Source organism: Pinus tabuliformis, chromosome 1_2 (genome assembly GCF_031772625.1).
Source record: "Pinus tabuliformis cultivar Carrire ecotype Pingquan chromosome 1_2, CPIR1, whole genome shotgun sequence".
Classification (NCBI taxonomy): Eukaryota; Viridiplantae; Streptophyta; class Pinopsida; order Pinales; family Pinaceae; genus Pinus; species Pinus tabuliformis.
In genome coordinates this window covers 1,024,116,480-1,024,136,874 of record NC_142298.1, presented here as the reverse complement: position 1 = coordinate 1,024,136,874, position 20,395 = coordinate 1,024,116,480, and the positions used below count along the sequence as shown (strand labels likewise).

General features: G+C 36.6%; 1 protein-coding gene across 2 annotated transcripts; it reads right to left on the bottom strand.

Annotated features, from left to right (window-relative positions):
* Window positions 1-1,014: 1,014 nt before the first annotated feature.
* On the bottom strand, window positions 1,015-3,196 carry LOC149209608 (uncharacterized). 2 transcript variants are annotated; one of them, XM_089396419.1, is made up of 3 exons: window positions 2,671-3,196; window positions 2,417-2,500; window positions 1,015-1,573 (listed from the first exon to the last, which is right to left on the bottom strand). In XM_089396419.1, exons 1-2 carry the CDS (start codon window positions 2,880-2,882, stop codon window positions 2,422-2,424), a joined length of 291 nt encoding a protein of 96 aa, XP_089252545.1. In that variant the 5' UTR covers window positions 2,883-3,196; the 3' UTR covers window positions 1,015-1,573; window positions 2,417-2,421. The 2 variants fall into 2 exon arrangements, with proteins under 2 accessions (XP_089252545.1, XP_089252544.1); XM_089396418.1 differs by having other exon boundaries at window positions 1,015-1,546; window positions 2,671-3,169.
* Between the last annotated feature and the right edge of the window lie 17,199 nt (window positions 3,197-20,395).

The following is a 20,395-nucleotide window of genomic DNA, read 5'->3' as shown; positions in this document are numbered from 1 at the left end:
GTCTATGGAACTTACAAGCACAACTCTCCCGTGCTTGGTGCAACTTGCAAGATTTATTTTGTGTCTTGAATTTATGTAGTTTTATTGTTGTTGTGGTCATTGGCTTTGTTGATTGGCCACTAGTTCTCTTTTCCTACGAGATGCCTAATGTTTCTTTTGTCATTGTATTCTTACAATCGTCTTTGTTGAAGGGTTGCCTAATATTTGGATTTCATTGATAGTATTTTCAATTATCTCACCATCTCGAGTACAATTTCTAAATTATGCTTGTTAGGAGTTCAACTCTCCTTTTATCCATAGGTGAAATATGTTTCTCTGGTTTTGATATCAGATCTAGTTATAGCTACAACTATAACTATGGATATAATCCATATATACCTTATTTTAAATAATATCAAATATTGAAATTCACCTTTTATTTAAAATAAAAATAAAAAATCTAAAATCTTTTCACCTAATTCGTTGTAATCTTAAAAGGTATTGAGTGTGATTAATGATGATAATAGTTATAGGTATTATTGAGTGTGAATAATGATGATAATAGTTAATTATATGCATTAGGCTCAATTTAAGAACGTTAATTAAATTTTTGGGGACAAGGAGTCCTGTCTTCGAAGAATTGAAAGAGGGTTATTGATTTTAGGGAGAACGTAAATTCATTGCTCCTTTCTGTTAAAGATTCATTGAAAAAGACCAGGCCAGATGGAAAAAAATTAATAAAAAATATATTTTATTTAAAAAAATCTTTTGCAAAAGAGCAAAAGATTCATGCTATTATGTTCATAAGCCTCAGCCCATTATCCTTAGGTTGGAAGCCTGAGAAAATGCTTCATACAAGGTAGCTTGATATAACAAGATATGCTGACTTCTATTTCTAATCACTTCTATTTCTATAACTTGGTGATGCCATCATAAATATTTGTTTTTGAGAGTTTGTGTCTTTCTCATTTTTAAGTTATATCATAATCAAACATCATGCATAAAAGGTTTCCAATAGATCATAAGAATACCTGGTTCATCAAATGGATGGTCTTCTATAATGAAGTACACTACAATGCACATCACATTCAATTGCTTGAATGCTTCACAGACATGTCTGGCGATAAGGCAACTGCATTAATACAAAATGATGCAGAAAGTAGTTCCTGCCTATATATTAATATATCTAACGCTAGCACTCTACTCAAAACAGCAGTATGCCCTTGTTCTCCAAAAGGATATAGCAGAAAAACACATTATTGTTAATAATATAGCATCATCAACACATACAGGATTTGATGAATGTAAAAGTACACATCAGAATGATTTGTGCCTCCTAACAATAAACAACTGTACTCTGATCACCTCTGACCTTTTGTCATGGAGAAGGGCTGCCTCCCTGACAGCAACACCAATAGATGATAGAAACACCAACACAAGATGGCTAACACCAATAGATGATAGAAACACCAACACAAGATGGCTAGAGTGCATCAAATAACGATTCTGTCTAACTGTAAGCCTATGCATGTACCTCACCTCAGAAAATCCACGTGAAACAGCTAAACTGCATCAAATCACCATTAACTGTCAGCTGTAAGCGTAAGTCATTTTGTAGGATTAGTTCGGAAGAGTATTAAATGACTAAATACCATAAAATTTGGTATGTTTGAATTTATGTTTATTGCAGATCTAGACATTTAAAAATTACGGAGAAAAGTCAAACATAATTTGGTAGGTTTGAGTTTATGTTTATTGCAGATCTAGACATCTAAAAAAGACATTTAAATTTTACAGAGAAAAGTCAAACAATTAGCTTTATTAATTACCCAAAAATCTAAATATCTGATACCCATTCAACCTGACTCTTTCCTCATAAATACTTAATTTGTTTTAGTATGAATAGTTTAAGCACTCAGTGCATTACGTAAATCCTATAAAGGAAATAAGCATAATTAAAACAAATTTCTCCTTAGTATGAATAGTTATCTAAGCACTCAGTACATTCAGTGATACCTATAAAGATAAGAAGTAAATAAGTGAAATTAAAACAAATGAGATGAGTTTCATAGCTTCAACCTCAAGCATCATTTTCAAAATTTTATAATTATCAAAGTATAAGTTACTGGTAACTATTAATTCTTTTTGATAATTTCCATTTCCACTTCTTGCATTTTAATGACTTCACAAAGGTAATGAGAAGAATAAACATCATTTAATGAGTTCACAAAGGTGATGAGAAGTTGATCAGTATAATTAATGCTGAAGTTCATGGGACACAAGTCATGATGAGAGAATTAAAAGCCTATTTACTGGGTATCTGTTTGTAACAATGAAGTGCTTATTTAAAAAATATATCTTCATCCTTGGTTTCCTGTAGAACTTTTCTTATTTCTATATACTTAAACATCTATAAGTAAAGTAGCCTTCACACCACCTTGATTAGTGAGGAGGGCCGAACGGTGGACAGCAACATTGAGAAAACCATCGTAGAAAGCCACAGCAACACAGAAACCAGCAACTGCAACACCCAAGATTACCAATGTTAAATCCAATTCAGAACCCCAAATGATTCATCAATACATAATCATGAAGAACAAGTCTAAAAATAAAAACACAATCACAAGATTCAGAAGAAGATGGAGATTAGCCTAAAGGACTCAATCAAATGTAATCGTGTTTTATATATACCATTGCTCAATGCAACCACAAGGCCCTCCAAAACCAGGGCCGCCTCCTCCTCCTCCACCAGGACCCCAACCACCTCCTCCTCCTGGTCCTCCTCCTCCTCCACCAGGACCCCAACCACCTCCTCCTCCTCCTGGTCCTCCTCCTCCTCCACCAGGACCCCAACCTCCTCCTCCTCCTCCTCCTGGTCCTCCTCCACCGCCTCCCGGACCCATAATTCTCAGACTCTCCCTTCAATAATTCTGCAACTACACAGTGCTCTCAGACTGTAACCCAAATAATGCAGCTATGCAACACTCTCAGACTGTACAGTACTTCCTCTGTTTCTGCAATTGCAAGAACTGCTTTCTAGTTCTTTGCTCTAGTCGATCAAATGTTTTTGACGCTTGGAACTTCTACCCAAATTATACAGATATATATACATAAGATCTCCCTGCTTCTATGTCGGCGTTCTGAAGCAGACGAATTAGTTGACATCGAAAACCCTGTTGCTTCAAGGCGAAGTAAAGGGAGTTTCAGCAATGCCGGTGCAGTGACAGACACGCAAGGGGCTATAATGGCGATCTACCAGTCAAACAGACCGTCACTTCAGTCCTTCACCTGCTGTTCCTGTGCTTTGACCCAAAAGATTTGGTGAGTCTTCAGGGGTGAGAAATTTCTCAACAGGTGTAGAGAAATCTTTGTTGGATATAAGGAAAAAAAGTCACGTGATGTTGAGTTTATCCGAGACATGATTTTCAGGTCTTGACCAGGTAAGAGGTTAGGTAAGAGGTTTTGTTTTTAAAAAGGTGAGAAAATTTATCATTATTTAGTTGTGAAATCATCCGTGCAGGATAATTATCACTGGTTACGAGTCTCATGCAGCCTGATTCATTACTCTGTTTGTGGTGAATATAAGGAAAAATGTTAGGCGATTTGAATTTATTTACCTGGAATAATTTCAGGTAGGTCATAATAAGGTAAGAGGTTTTGTTTTTAAAACAGCGGGAAAATTTATTCGGAGTCAATTGTTAAATTAAGAGTGAGGACAATCATTAGTGGTTGAATGTAGATTGACTAATCACTTTGTAGGTAATTTATAAGGAGCAGTCTTTCACTCTTATTAGGTGTTTCTGGGTCTTGAGCCGTTCACATATATCTTTGTATGCAAGAAAAATGAGTTCTTAGTAAAAAAGATAGTTTTAAAACTTACTTGACAAAAGAAAAAATTAAATCACTATAATTTATTTGCTATAAGTTTTAGAAAAAAAATTAACATTTTTTTATGGGTCAAAAATTTAATAAAAATTTGTTAAAATAAATTATATGTTCTAAATTTTTTTCACAATTCTAAATCCATATAAAAAGTTGAAAACCCATGTTAAATACAGATATCAAAATTTGTCCAATTTTTTTTCACCATATTCTCATTAAAAAAATAAAAAAATCCAAAATCACTATTAGAGAAAGACAGACTATTAAGGTTCCCTAACCTTACCTAGCATGGAATCCTAAGGTGGCTTAACTATGCGATTTTTATATATTTGAATTAATGATCATTATCGGTACTTTCCATGAAGTTCAAACATAAGGTTGGTAGCTGTGATTTTCATATATTGAATTAATGATCATTATCCATACTTCCCTATAAACTTCAAACATCAGTTGGGTTGCTACAGCAATGTAGTAGAAGATTAAAAATGCTTTCTTTATTGACAGTAAATTGGTTAGGTGTCATCTAACTGTCTTATGTTTTAGCTATTTTATTTATATATATTTTATTAATTATATTTTTAAAAGATTAAAAATAAAGTTTTCTTCACTGATACGGTATCGGCTAAGTTTAATTTTAATTTTATTAATTTTATTTAAAAAAATAAAAATTGAAGTGTCCTTTACTCATGATATGGGCCAAGTTTAATTTAAATGTCTTTTTAACTTGTATTTTTATTAATTTTATTTTGATTTAAAATAATTCCCTTTACTCGTGTGATATGGGCCAAGTTTAATTTAAATGTTTTTTTTTAACTTGTATTTTTATTAATTTTATTTTGATTTAAAATAATTTCCTTTACTCATATGATATGGGCCAAGTTTAATTTAAATGTCTTTTGTATATATATATATATATATATATATATATATATATATATATATATATAATTTAAATAATTAATATTTTGTTTATATATAATTTAAATAATTAATATTTTGTTGATTGAATTTAGTTTGGGCGATGAGATAGAGTTATTATGATTTTTTTTATTTAAATTGAAGTTTATAAATTGTAGTTTTGGAATATAGTAATTAAATTGTATTTTTAAATGAATATATATGGTTTAATAATTGATTAATATATATATATATATATATATATATATATATATATAAAATCATTTTATTTTTAAAATTATTTTATAAGTAAAGTTTTAAATTCAATAGTGTGTTTTTATTAATGTTATATATTTATATATATTTGTGTATGTCTTTTCAAAATTATTTATAAGTAAATTTTCTAATGGTTTAAAGATTAATTAATTTTAAACTTTTAAAATTAAAAAAATATGAAAAATATTTCTAAATGTAAATTTGAAATATTTAATTTTGTTAAAATATATTAGTATGACATATAATATAATATTTTTAAATAAATGGTAAAATTTTGACATTTAATTATTAAAAATAAAAGTAAATTTATATTTAAAAAATTAAAAGAAAGATATAATAAAATTAAAAAAATATAATATTTAAAAAAATTATAAATATATATATTTTAAATATTTTATTAAATAATTTTATATTTTAAATTATTGATATTTTTCTTCGTGGCTATTTATGATTGGCTAAAGGAGAGGGGGCTTTGCCCCATTTAGTCAGATTGTTTCGAGAGTTTGTAAAGATTCTGGATCTATTGTTATTCTCTTTCAATCTCCTAATCTTCAACATTCTTGTCAGATAATAGTTAGATGAAGTGAGGTTTCCAGTTTCTCCGAGAAACCTTCGCTAGGTGTATCTTGGAAAACTAGAAATCTAGGGCGTTGCCTGCCAAGAACGATGCAAGATCCAAAATATGACGTTAAATCTGACAAGATCGGAGAATATATATCCAATATATGTAGGATCATGCTCTGATTTGCAATTTCATCAAAATATGACCCTTTAAAAAGTCTTTAATTGGGTGCATCCAAAATAAATGTAACCTCCGGGGTCAAATAAAACTCGAGTGAGGGGCCAAAGGATTCTTCACAATAATTTTCTCTAACTTTGAAGACAAATTGGGGGTTTTTGAAGGAGGGCCATATTATTTTAATAATGCAAGGCTTTTCATGCGATTTTGGAAACAACAACATAATCTGGAGAAGGAAGACTTCCTTGCTTTCCTGGTGTGGGTTCAATTTTTTTCTCTTCCAAAGGAATATTGGGAAGAGGAAATCCTTGTAGGCATAGGCTTCCATTTGTAGTTTTTCAAGGTATCAGAGGCAACTAAGAGAGGGAGGTACACTTCATATACTTAGATCTATGTTTATATGAATATCTCCCAAACGTTTCCAACTTCAATACATATTATTATCAAGATAATCTTTGGAAGCATCCTTTAAATTATGATCGTGCCCTATAGATGCATAAGTTTCCATGAATACATGCATCTTATTAGGAATTGTTTGATGAATGCAAATGAATCACCCAAAGAACACTCCTCTCAAAAAGAGAAAAATGATTTGGAAAATCCCTCAAAGAAGAAGAAATTTGAGTCCTCAAGATGCCTCAAATCCCGACTGGATCCCTAGATTTGTAAATAGATTCGAGTCTCTCTCCTCTTCAAAGGAGCCTTCGAAGAAAGATAATATTCAATCAAGCCTTCAACCAGCAGAAGAAAAACCCCATAAGCCATTATTAAATCCTTAAGAGCATGTGCGAAAGTTTCTAGAAGTGTCACCAACCTATTTCTTACATTTTTTTTCTAACTAAAATCTATATGCATGTATGTATTGCTTATTCTGAAAAGGTATACTCAGTCCTGACATGCATGATTTCCCAAACTCGAAGGTGATATGCGATTTTTTTCCTAGGACATGAGGGTTAACATATTACACTTATATTCTTACAAGCACACCTACCAAACTTGAGTCAATACATATTAACTTTTTTTCCTAACTCTTATGTGCGTGGGGTTCCTATGAGATGCAAGGTCGTACAATTTCCTATGTTATAACCAAGACATAATTAGTTTTATTTTCTTGTTGACCTACTCGGCGGTATCTATTTCGTGCTTTGTCATATACATAAAAAACATTTGTAATTTAATAATGTAACAACCCTTGTGAAAATTCCATGTAATAAAAGTTAATAAAGGAAAAATAATAACCACAATTAGTGGGACACTTATTCCAAGCTGAATGTTGGGAAAAGTCCGAGTGATGGGGATCACTTGAGATTGTTTAATGGCTAAGGAAATTTGCAAAGACAATGGCTAAAGCTTTGGAAAGGCAAAATGGCGTTTTGGCACATTTATTAATGAAAATAATGGAAATTAGGAGAAAAAGGAGGTGAAAGGTCACACGTTGCATGTGAGGAGGAAAATGAAATAAAATAATGGAAAATGAAGAAAATAGAGGCCTCATTCATAAAAAGGTTTCTGAGGATCAGTTGGTAACCTTTTGTCAGGTCAGTGTTGGAGCTCTCTCATTATTCTCTCTCTCTCTCATGCTTTTGGATACTTAGAGTTTTCTTGGAGCACTCTTGGAGGGTGTGGCATACTTGGATTTTTGGAGAAAGAAGGCAAAGGAAGAGCAGGAAAGCGCAAGAGGACATCAGGATCAGTAGCTACAACAATTTTCTTCCAGGTGCCGAGTTGTATGTATGATTTCCTCACTAGTTTTGGCGTGCATAGAATATTCGTGTGGTTTGTTGGTTGTGATCTGTCATGGGAATGGAGGATGGTTGGGATTGACAATGGATTTCCTAGCCTTGCCATTTCCTGGATAGCCAAGGTTATTGTGGATTTGTTTCCTTGTTTTGTTTTGGTTGGTTCTCATGTTTCCTTAGCTTGGGTTGAGTTATTAGTCGTGGAAGCCCTAGTTGGACAAATGCTCTGGAAGCCCTATAACAACTTGGGTTGAGTTACTAGTCTTAGAAGCCTTGGTTGGACAAATGCCCTAGAAGCCCTTAGTGGGTTGAGTTACTAGGCCTGCAAGCCCTGGTTGGACAAATGCTCTAGAAGCCCGGTAAAAGTTGAGGGTTGAGTTACTAGTCCTAGAAACCTTGGTTGGACAAATGCTCTGGAAGCCCTGAGTTACTAGTCCTAGAAGCTTGGTTGGAAAAATGCTCTGGAAGCCCTAGAAGGCTTGGATAGAGACTAATCAGATGACAGTTTTGTGATGTCCGACCGCGATGTGGAATCACTATTTGATGGGTTGAAGTGGATGGCCTCTAGAGGCCCTGGATGGCTTTAGATTGATGTGTTCTATGAGATCCCACATTCATGCTTGGAATATGGCACGAGGGTGAATTGATGAAGGGATATTTGGCTCAGCAATTCTACAGTTGAGTGGAATGTGGAAGTCCGATCTCAAGATTGGATTTTGCATCATCAATATGAGGTTATTTCTCCTTGTATTTCTATGAATATTATACTGGATTATATGTGGTTTATATGGCTGTGATTTCATTGGTATTCTTATTGCTATTATGCTTGTTTTGTAACAATAGCTATGTATGGCTCTCATTATGTTTTTACTAGTAAAAAATGATCAATGTATCTATGACCTAATGGATGAAATGGCAGTTGATGGGTTGAGGCATCAAGGTTTCATAGTGATTCTCAGCTAAGTATGAGACCTCTATGCTCAAATATGTTATGTACACCTGTAGGTTACATATTCGTGATATGTTTGAAGAAATGGTTTTCATGGCTAGTAGGGGTCCAGTCAAGGTCTCATTCAAGTGATTGTATTTATATTGTCATTTCCTTGTTATTTTAATGTTCTAAAGATGTCATTCAATTGTGGGCAGTGACCTGGGATCTGGGCCTGAAAAAGTGGCTCAAATATTGGGGATACTGGCACAACACTAAGAAAACGAGTCCCTAGACACTAGCTTGCAGGCATGTGAGAGCGTCCAGAGGTCCCTGGATGTTGGCATGCCCATAACATGAGAGCATCCAGAGGTCAAGTTGTCCAAAATTTTAGTGGGACCCAAGGCCTGGTTGGAAGAAAGGTTGGATTAGTTCCTGAGGGTCCTAATGCTGATGTTAAATGTTTGTATGGTGTGTTTCCATCGGTTCCACTTCCTTAACATGATTTATGAGGTCGAGTCATATCATAGTGGCCTCTCATCACATGTTTACCTTGGTTGGCCAGTTGCTTGGGTAGATGTAGGAGGAGGGTGTTACCGAGTGGTATTAGAGCATGGTTCATCCCTTGGACTCGATGGGTTGTATATTGGTCATGCATGCATGTCAGTTTCATGTGTGTCTCTTATGCTTGCATTCTAGATGCTTGTTGCATTTGCATAATGTTGATCATGGTTGTAGTGATGTCGCCATGTGGAAGTTGATGTTGTTAATGTGGAGTGCATTTTCACGAGTGTATGACTGGTTACATGTCGTTATATGCTTCTTACATGTATCATTTTGTATGCTTGGTTACATTCATGTATGCTTGGTTACATTATTGTATGCTTGGTTGCATGTATTATTCTTGTAGGTTTGGTTTTAAGTATTGTTCATTTATGCTTGATCATATGTGTTTATGCATGTGCGTGGTTGGCTATGCATTGCTTATGTATGTTAATGTTTTCATGTGGTCAAGTGTATAGTGATGCAATGGTTGTTTTCTTGCATGAGGTCATGGTATGCATTGTCGATAAGGTCATGCATTAATGACTGGACCCTAGCTAGAATGATGGTTGCATGGTTATATGCTTATGTGTTATGTTTCTATATGATGTCATGATTATGTTATATATGTATCATGCTGATTTGTTGATCTTGCAAACACGGTATCCTCTCCAAGCTATACTAAGGTACATTGGTTTATTGTGATTTGGTTTAGTTGACATGATATACCTTGGAGGAAGAAATATCAAATGGCTAGCAAGATGGTAGACTACAAAGACTCTCCCTATGAATCTGAAGTGCAATATGGTGTTGGGAACTCTTATGATTTGGAAGTTACAATGAGAAGATTAAAGGAATAAATAAGGATTTGTAAGGTAGATAATGACATAATCATGCAAGCATGGGAGAAACTAGTAGCTCGGTAAATGCAGTGATACTTCAGAATTTGTCAGATTTGCAGTGACAGGGGCCACTTCAGATTAGCTATGAGAAGGAGGATAAAACTAGTGGGCCATATGGTAGTAGGTTGCATGGTGGTCACAGGTCAGATAATGATGATGCGATCAGAGATGGCACACTGTTGGACACTACGGATAGGAGAAGGGATAGACACAAATATTGTTCTAGTTCTGGTTCTGACAAGCATGATGATCGATATCATTATCATCCTTATAGGAAAAGTGATAGGGGGTACTTTCTAGATGATTTTAAGAAAGAAAAGCTACCAACATTTGATGGAGAGATGAAGAAACTAGAGGATGAAAAGGCATGGTTTCTTGGTATGAAGAAGTTCTTCTGGTTTCATGATTATTCGGAGAACATGAAAGCCATAGTAGCTACATTCAGTCTCAAAGATAAAGTAGACATTTGGTTGGAAGATGTGAAGAATGCTAGAGGTATACATGAGGAAGATTGGACATGGAGTGAGTTTGAGCGGCTATTCAAAAGGAAGTACCTACCAGAGAGATGCTTTGATGACAGGGAAAAGGAATTCTATGAACTAAAGATGGGATCTATGACAAATGATGAGTACACTAGCAAGTTCTTGGAGCTACTGAGTATGTGCCTTACCTCAAGGAGGAGAAGGACAAGATTAAGAGATTCACTAGTGGGTTACCATTGGAATTCAAAGATAGGATTGAGTTCAATGAGCCTAGATCATTGGAGGAGGCCATTCATAAGCTAAATCATTGCTATGAAAAATCGAAGCGTAGATACAAGACTAAGCCATACTGGAATGGAAATGCAAAGAACAAAGGAAAATGGGACAGGAAGCGAGTAGGACCACAAGATTAAGGTAATAAGGAGAATTTTTCACCACATAAGAGGTTCAATGCATCTGACAGAGAACAGGGACAACAATCTGAGGAGCATAACAAAGGTGCAGGCTGGAAGGCTATAGAGTGTTGGACATGTGGCAAAGATCATCGCATGAGATATTGTCCACACAAAAAGGGTGGTAGGCCTCAGATATATAGTGCATAGGATGCACAGACTGTTGGGGATGTTGTAAAGAGCGTTCCTCATATTTATGAAGCATTGGATAAAAAACAAACAGACCATCAGGCATCTATCATTGAGATGAACGATAATATTTGTGATTAAGTTATTTCTATTTTGATTGACCCTGGATCTAATTATAGTATGTTAGTACTGACTTGGTGGATAAGTGTGGTTTGAATAAGGAATTGCATGCTGAATCTTGGTTAGTGTAGTTAGCTATAGGTACAAATAAGTGAGTTCATCATTAGGTAAGATCTTGTGCATTTTATTTGAATGGTATGCTTACCGCAACACGTTTGAATTTATTACCGTTGGGATCATACAATATGTTGTTGGGCATGGATTGGTTGTATATTCATAGAACCAAGGTGGATTGTTTTGACAAATCTATTGAGTGCTTGGATGATAATGGGGAGCCAAGAGTTTTACAGGGTAAGAAGAAAGCCACATCGGTTAGGATGGTGATAACTATACAAGCAAAGCGTAGTCACAGGAAAGGGTGTGTGTTATTTGCAGTACACATTTCTAGTGATAAAGGTAAGGAAGTTGAGGATGCATATGTTTTGATAAGGTACCCAGTTCTACAGTAGTTCAAGGATGTATTTCCTGAGGATATTTCAGAGTTGCCACCTCACATGGAGGTAGAATTTTCTATTGAGTTGGTGCTAGTAGAAACTCCAACGTCAAAGGCACCTTACAGGATGAGCACACCTGAGTTGGTAGAGTTGAAGCTACAGTTGAATGAAATGTTGGACAAAGGATACATTAGGCCAAGTGTATCACCATGGGGCGCACTAGTATTCTTTGTGAAGAATAAAGATGGTACTCTCAAATTTTGTATTGACTATAGGTAGTTGAACAAAGTGACTATCAAGGAAAGGTATGTGTTCCCGAGGATTGATGATTTATTTCATTAGCTGAAGGGAGCAACAATGTTATTGAAGATTGATCTAAGATTTGGACATCATTAGGTATGCACCAAAGAGAAAGACATTTACAAGAGAACTTTTTGGACTAGGTATGGGCATTATGATTTTTTTGTAGTTCCATTCAGTTTAACTAATGCTCCAACTACATTTATGTGCTTGATGAATAATGTGTTGCGTGTGTATTTGGAGAAGTTTGTTATTCTGTTCATTGATTACATATTAGTATATTCTAAAAATGAGGAAGAGCATGTTGAGCATTTAACAACAATGTTGAAATTGTTAGGAGAGCATCGGTTGTATGCTAAGATCAACAAGTGTAGTTTCCTTCGGATTGCGGTACACTACTTGAGACATGTTGTTTCCAAGGATGGCATTGCAGTAGATCTAGAAAAGATAAGAGCCACCACGGAGAAGGTAGATCCTAAGAATGTGGATGAGATGAGATATTTCATGGGGTTGACAGGCTATTATAGGAGGTTCATCAGGAACTTCTCATAGTTTTCTTATCCTATCACATCATTGCAGAGGAAAGGTAAGAAGTTTGAATGGATAGAGGAGTGTAAGGCTAGTTTCGAGCAGCTTAGGCAGTTATTGACACATGCACCAGTGTTAAAGATTGTAGATCTGAACAAAGAGTTTGTAGTATGCACAGATGCTTGCAAGAAAGGACTTGGTGGAGTCCTTATGCAGGGTGGAAAAGTGGTATGCTATGAATCACGAAAGATGAATGAGCACGAGCATAACTACCCCACACACGATCTCTAGTTGGTAGCGATTATACATCTATTGAATATGTGGAGACACTATCTTCTGGGTAGGAGATTTAAATTGATGAGTGATCACAATGGTTTGTGGTATCTATTTGACCAAACAAATCTAAATGGTAGGTAGGCTCGGTGGTTGGATACGATCAGTAAGTTTGATTTTGAGATCAGGTATATCAAAGGCAAAGAGAACAAAGTGGCAGACACTCTTAGAAGGCAGATACAAGTGAATCACTTAGTAGCTATGAGATCCTAAGGGACAGACTTACAGGATAGGATCTTGCAAGAAGGTTAGCAGGATGTCTGATATATGGAGATTATGCACAGGTTGCAGCAGGGTACAAGTATAGGTGATAATACATGTACAAGTACAAGTGTAGGTACAAATCATGGTACAGGTATAATGTAACAACCACGGTGAAAATTCCATGTAATAAAAGTTAAAAACAATAACCACAGTTGATGGGACACTTATTCCAAGTTGAATGTTGGGCAATACATCCTAGGGGGTGTTCATTTGATTGTTTATGGCTAAGGAAATTGGCAAAGGAAATGGATAAGGCTTTGGAAAGGCAAAATGACATTTTTTGGCACATTTATTTATGAAAATAATAGAAATTAAGAGAAAAAGGAGGTGAAAGGTCACAGGTTGCATGTGAGGAGGAAAATAATGGAAAATGAAGAAAATAGAGGCCTCATTCATAAAAAGGCTTTTGAGGATCAGTTGGTAACCTTTTGTCAGTTGAATTTTGGAGCTCTCTCATTATTATCTCTCTTTCTCTCTCTCTTGGACACTTAGAATTTTCTTGGAGCACTTTGGCAATGGAGAAAGAAAGGAAAATAAGGAAAGAGGAAGAAAAGATCAAGCAGGAAAATGTAGGATCAATCTGCTACAACAAGCTTCATTGCAGGTATAAAATTGCATGTGTATTTTCCTTGCTAGATTTGGCAAGCATGGTACTGCATGTGGTTCTTTTCTATCATGGCATGGATTTTTCCAGGTGTGACAGTGTTCTTCAGCCTAGCCTTACCATTTCTAGATATCTTTGATGCGATGGGTTCTCATATTTGTTTGAGCTGGGATAGTCGGATGGATTCGAAGCTGAGTGGGGTGGATCTCCGAAATGACAAACACATGGCCTAGTGGTCCTTGAACCAAATTGTGGATCATGGTAAAGCCACTGGCCTAGTAACCCCTGAGCCAGACTATGGGTTGTGGTAAAGCTAGGATTGTGTGCCGCATGTAGAAAAACATGTAGATTCACAAGCTCATGTAATCTACTAAAACAAGAGATAAGAATCTACTTCTACTCTTTATAGTGGAAGCCCATAAACATCGAGCAAACAATAATCAATAGAGGAAGAGAATCAAAGGCACATAACAAAATAAATATCTGGGGAAAGCCACAGCTCAAAACCCCACTATTTGTTTTGTATTAATCCGGAAAATCAAGATGAAATTACAATGCTTGTTCTCTCTAGAACAATCCCAACACTCAGCAAATTCAATCTCCAACTCATAAGAAAGCTCAAGGCCAAAGCTTAGCCTCTTCACAAGCTCTCCAAGTCTCTATTCCAATGTGTAATTCCTATGAAGGATAGCTTGTATTTAAAAGGAAATAAAGCCTCTAAAAATAGTGCAATCCCTCAAGGATTAGTTCCTGAATGCATGCATTGTCAGTGCAACTCAGAAAAATCTAAAACAAATAGTACAATGTCCCCACACTCTAGTCTCAACTGGGTCTTTCTCAGAATCAACATGCATGAGTTTCTAATGGTGGAATCTTCAATTAACTAGAGTATCATTAATTAGGTCACTAGTGTCCCAACTGATTGTTTACTCGCTATTAGTTCCTAAAACTGATTGGAACTAATTTAACTAGACTTAACTCATTAAAATGAGTTAACTAATTACAACTCATTCATAACTCATCCTTAACTCCTATAAGTTAGGGAGAACATATACATGTCTTCTAAAAGGCTTCTAATTCGAATTTCCTAAATTAATTAAGTTAATTAAACTTAATTAATTATTTCAAATTTCTATGAGAAAAGAATTCGAATTTAATTCACAGTTTAATTCAAGGACAAATTAAACAGGAATTTATTATTCCCATTTCTTAACACTCCCTCTCAACAAGAAAGGGATTATCCACTACCCCGATCCTATCTCTATGAAACTCGAATTTACTTCTTGGCAATGCCTTTGTCAAGATGTCAACATCTTGCTCCTTCATGGGAATGTAATCTAACAACATGTTCTGCCTCAATACACAATCTCTGAGATGATGATACCGAATATCTATATGCTTGGAATGATCATGAAAAACTGGATTTTCAGAGAGTTTGATACAAATATGATTATCACAATAAATCATTGTCATATCCATCTTCTGACCAAACAAACCAACCAGGATCTTCCTCATTCAGATAGCCTCACATGCTGCTTGAATTGCAGCCATGTACTCCGCCTCTGTCGAACTGAGTGCAATTGATCTATGTTTCCTACTATACGAAGAAAATGCAGATGACCCAATACTAAAGATCCCTCCTGATGCGCTCTTCCTCTCAAATGGACTCCCCGCCCAATCTGCATCGATGAAGCCTTGAAGCTTCACTCCCTCTGTCCGTCTATACCACAAACCAAACTGAGTAGTGCCTCTGAGGTATCTCAATACATGCTTTGCCACCTTCCAATACAACTTGGTAGGCCTAACCATCGCTTGACTAAGCTGGTTAATTGCATAAAACATATCTAGTCATGTGTTCACCAAATACATGAGTGAAACTAGAAGCTACCTGTAAATAGTAGCTTCCAATACTTCTCCTGGAGTAGCATCCCCCCTTCCTCTAGTTACCATCTAGAGGAGTCTCCATGGGTTTACTGCTCTCCATGCGGAATCTCCTGAGTATCTCAGTGGCATACTTTCCTTGAGAAACAAACAACTCTCCATCTCTTTGCCATACCTCCATGCCAAGAAAGTAATGCATGAGCCCCATGTCCTTCATCTTAAACTCTCTTGCAATGTCCTCCTTACAGGATTTGATGAGCTTCTCATCACCTCCCAGTATAAGATCATCTACATAAAGTACAATGATCAAAAGCTGACCTTCCACCACTATGTGATACAAGTTCGCATCTGCTTCACCCAGTGAAGTAGCTATCTATCCTGGTGTACCAAGCATGGGGTGTTTTCTTTAGCCCATATAACACTCTCTTAAGTTGGCACACAAGCGACTCACGGTCAAAGGTTTCAAAACCTTCGGGCTGCTCTATGTACACCTCTTCCTCAATCATTCCATTGAGGAAGGCAGTCTTCACATCCATCTGATGGATACTCCAACCCATCTGTGCAGATAGTGCCAAAATAGATCTGATAGATGAGTACCTTGCAACAGGAGAAAAGGTCTCATCATAGTCAATCCCCTCTACCTGTGAAAAGCCACGGGCCACAAATCTAGCCTTATGCTTCTTAATACTACCATTTGTAGCTTGCTTTACCTTTGTAAAGCTAACGGAAGCTTAGAACTGACTTGTCCTCCGGTCACTAGACCACATCCCAAACACTGTTTCGAACTATGGAGTCATACTTCTCCACCATTGCATCAACCCAAACTGGTTGCTGCACTGCTTCTTGAAAGGAAGATGGCTCTATCACAACAAATGCACCCATAAGTGCCATGTTTCCAGTGTACCTCTCTGGTGACCTCCTTTGTCTGCGCTGAGAAGAGGGTGCTCCCACATTCTCCCATGCATCATCCAAAAATGTGTCAGCCTCTCTATTGCACTTTCTTCCCTCTCTGGAAGACTCTACCTGAGTGGATGTCTCCGCTCTCAGAACCTCTACATGTGGCTACTCCACATCAATCTGAGGCTTCTCAAACTTAGGAACTAAAAGTTCCTCCTTCACATGTAGCTCAAGATCCCTCTCAAGGGATACTCGCATGGCATTCTCATCATCAAACTTGGCATCCTTGCGAACCATTGTCATTCGACTGGTTTGCATGTACACTCGATAGTTGTGGTGAGTATTAGTGTACCCCAAAAAGATCCCCAACTATGATGTTGGTTCAAGATTCTTCTGTTCATCTTTGGTCACATGGCAATAAATCGATGACCCAAAAATATTGAAGTGGCCAACATCTAGCCTCTTATCGAAATAAGACTCCTTTGGTCTCTTCATCTCAAGTATTCGATGTGGGCTACGGTTCTGAACATAAACCGTTGTGTTGCATGCCTTAACCCACAAGCATAGTGGTGGGCCATGATCATGCAACATCGCCCTTGCTGCCCCTACTATGCTATTGTTCTTCCTCTTGACAACCCCATTCTGTTGAGGGTTATGAGGTGCCATCAATTATAGTTTAATCCCTTCCGCTGCACAGAAGTTATTAAACTCATTAGAGACATATTCTCCACCATTGTCACTTCGTAGAGATTTAAACTTCTTACCTGACTCTTTCTCGGCCAATGTTTTGAATTCAAAAAACTTTGTGAACATCTGATCCTTTCTCTGCATGAAAAATATCCAACATTTACGAGAATAGTCATCTACAAACATAACATAATACCTGTGTTTCGCGGTGGATACTGTCGAGAATTCTCCACACACATCTGAATGGACTCTCTGTAGAATAGACTCTGCTCGACTATCTCTATCTCCAAAGGAAGACTTGGTGTATTTTCCCAAAGTACAACCCTTGCATGTATCAACTTGCTCAAGCATAGCTTTGGGAAGACCAGTAGAGATTTGCTACAATATCTTCAAAGCGCCATGATGCAAGTGGCCCAATCGCCTGTGCTAAAACTCGCTGACGTCTCGGCTCAACATCTTTTCCACTTTTGAACTCAAAGCAGCACAATCCTCTACCTCTATCTTATAGAGATTCTGAACACGAACCCCTATCTTCTTTACTTGACCCATGGCTATGTGTTGAAGGAACGCCTTTCCTTTTGAAAAGATCACATCATAGCCTCTATCCTCAAGCATGGAAATAGATACTAAGTTCTTCATCAGTCCGGGTACATGCATAACATTCTTCAATGTGAGTTGAGCCGCATGCTCTCCTTGAAAATTAATACTGTCCACACCAGTAACACTATACTTACCGTCATCACCCATCTCGATTTGCATCTTGAGATATTTCTCCTCCAATTCACTGAATAACTCTTTGTTGCTAGTCATGTGGAAAGAAGCTCCATTGTCGAAGTACCAGACATTTCCCATCATTGAAGATAGCATGCATGCAATGAGGGAAAAGTCCAATTCGAATTGGGAGGACAAAGCCTCACCTTCCACTCCTCCTAAGGACTTCTCCTTGGACTTCTTCAATGGAAAATTTGTAGCAAAGTGACCCATCTTGTGACAATGAAAGCATTTAACTTTCGTCATGTCCTTCTTCTTACCTCCATGATAAGAATTTGATTTGGAAGGAGAAATTTTACCTTTCCCCTTCCTTTCCTTAATAACTAAGGTACAATTCTCTTCATCATCAGTCTTTGATGAAGAGCCATCCCTGATGTTCCTCCTGATCTCATCCTGCATCAAATCTGACCATAGTCATTCCCAATATCGCAGCTTCTCCTGACCATTGACAGAGTCCTGATAACTATGCCAACTCTTTGAGATTCCAAGAAGAGCAAGGCTCACCATATCCTCCTCAAAAAATGTGATTCCAACACTTCCAAGTTCATCCCGATATTGAGTGAACTTGGTCAAGTACTTTGGAATCATCTCACCTTTCTCCATCTTGATTTTACAAAGTTTATCCTTCAGTTCCAACTTCCTTTGATCACTTCTATTCTGATACAAGTCTGTAAATGTTTTCCACATAGCATGTAGAGTTTCCTTGCCATGGAGACTCGAGACAATGTGGTCTCAAACTCCCTCAAGGATTATCCACCTTGCCTTCGCCACACACTTCTTCCATTCGGCCAATTTTTGTGCATCCGTAGCTGTTGGCTTGGGGACTTCTTGATCAATGAATTCCTTCAAGCCATTATCTTCTAGCACAACATCATGTCCCTCCAGGCTATAAAATTTGATCTGCCTTCCAAGGCATACTCAAGCCTCAACCCATGGAACACCATCTACTGATCCTGAAGTATGTATGAAAATTTGACTTTCACCTGTAACCCAAAAACCCAAAACTTCGAAATCTCCTATAGAGAGCTGATTTTAAATCAACAATATCTCCCTCATCTAAACTCTGATTCAGCCACTTTTTTTTTGAATTTGGGTATATTTTCCCAAGGAATCCAAATATGCAATTTTTTAATGAAATTTTTTTACAAAAATTCTCAGAACTTCTCTGCAAACTCTCGGCCCAAAAAAAAATCTTGCTCTGATACCATGTAGAAAAACCTGTAGATTCACAAGCTCATGTAATCTACTAAAACAAGAGACAAGAATATACTTCTACTCTTTACAGTGGAAGACCATAAACATCGAGCAAAGAATAATCAATAGAGGAAGAGAATCAAAAGCGCATAACACAATAAATATCCAGGGAAAGCCACAACTCAAAACCCCACTATCTGTTTTGTATTAATCAGGAAAATCAAGATCAAATTACAATTTTTGTTCTCTCTAGAACAGTCCCAGTACCCATCAAATTCAATCTCCAACTCAAAAGAAAACTCAAGGCCAAAGCTTAGCCTCTTCACAATCTCTCCAAGTCTCTATTCCAATGTGTAATTCCTATGAAGGATAGCTTGTATTTAAAGGGAAATAAAGCCTCTAAAAATAGTGCAATCCCTCAAGGACCAGTTCCTGAATGCATGCATTGTTAGTACAAATTAGAAAAATATAAAACAAATAGTACACTGTCCTTGCACTCTAGTCTCAATTGGGTCTTTCTCAGAATCAACATGCATGAGTTTCTAATGGTGGAATCTTCAGTTAATTAGAGTAGCACTAATTATGTCACTAGTGTCCCAACTGATTTTTTACTCACTATTAGTTCCTGAAACTAATTGGAACTAATTTAACTGGACTTAACTCAATAAAATGAGTTAACTAATTACAACTCATTCATAACTCATCCTTAACTCACATAAGTTAGGGAGAACATATACATGTCTTCTAAAAGACTTCCAATTCGAATTTCCTAAATTAATTAAGTTAATTAAACTTAATTAATTATTTTCAAATTGCTATGAGAAAAGAATTCGAATTTAATTCACAGTTTAATTCGAGGACAAATTAAACTGGAATTTCTTGTTGCCATTTCTCAACACCTAGAAACCCTTGTTGGTGAAGGGAGGGATATGCGGTAAATCCAAGAGGTGGATTTCTCTTCGTTTGGCCTAGTAGTCACGGGATGGGATGTACGGTAAAGCATGGAGAGTGTATCTTGGTGTAGGGATTAGTGATACCTAGATCGGACTGTGGATTATGATAAATCCTAAGAGACTAGGAGGTGCTCAAATTCCTCACGGTGTAGGTGGAGAATTTCAGTGGCATCAATGCTTGTTTGGTGTTTTGGGTGTGTTCTATGAGTCCCACATTCATCCTTTGAATATGGCACAGGGGTGATTGGCTGAAGAGAGACTTGGCTCAGCCAATCTATGGTCAGGTGGAATGTGATAGTCCCATCTCCGATTGGTTTATTGCATTCATTAATGAGACATTCATTCCCTTGGTTTTCATGTGTAAATGTACTGATCTATATGTGGATTTTATGGTTGATATATTTATGGTATTTCTGTTGTT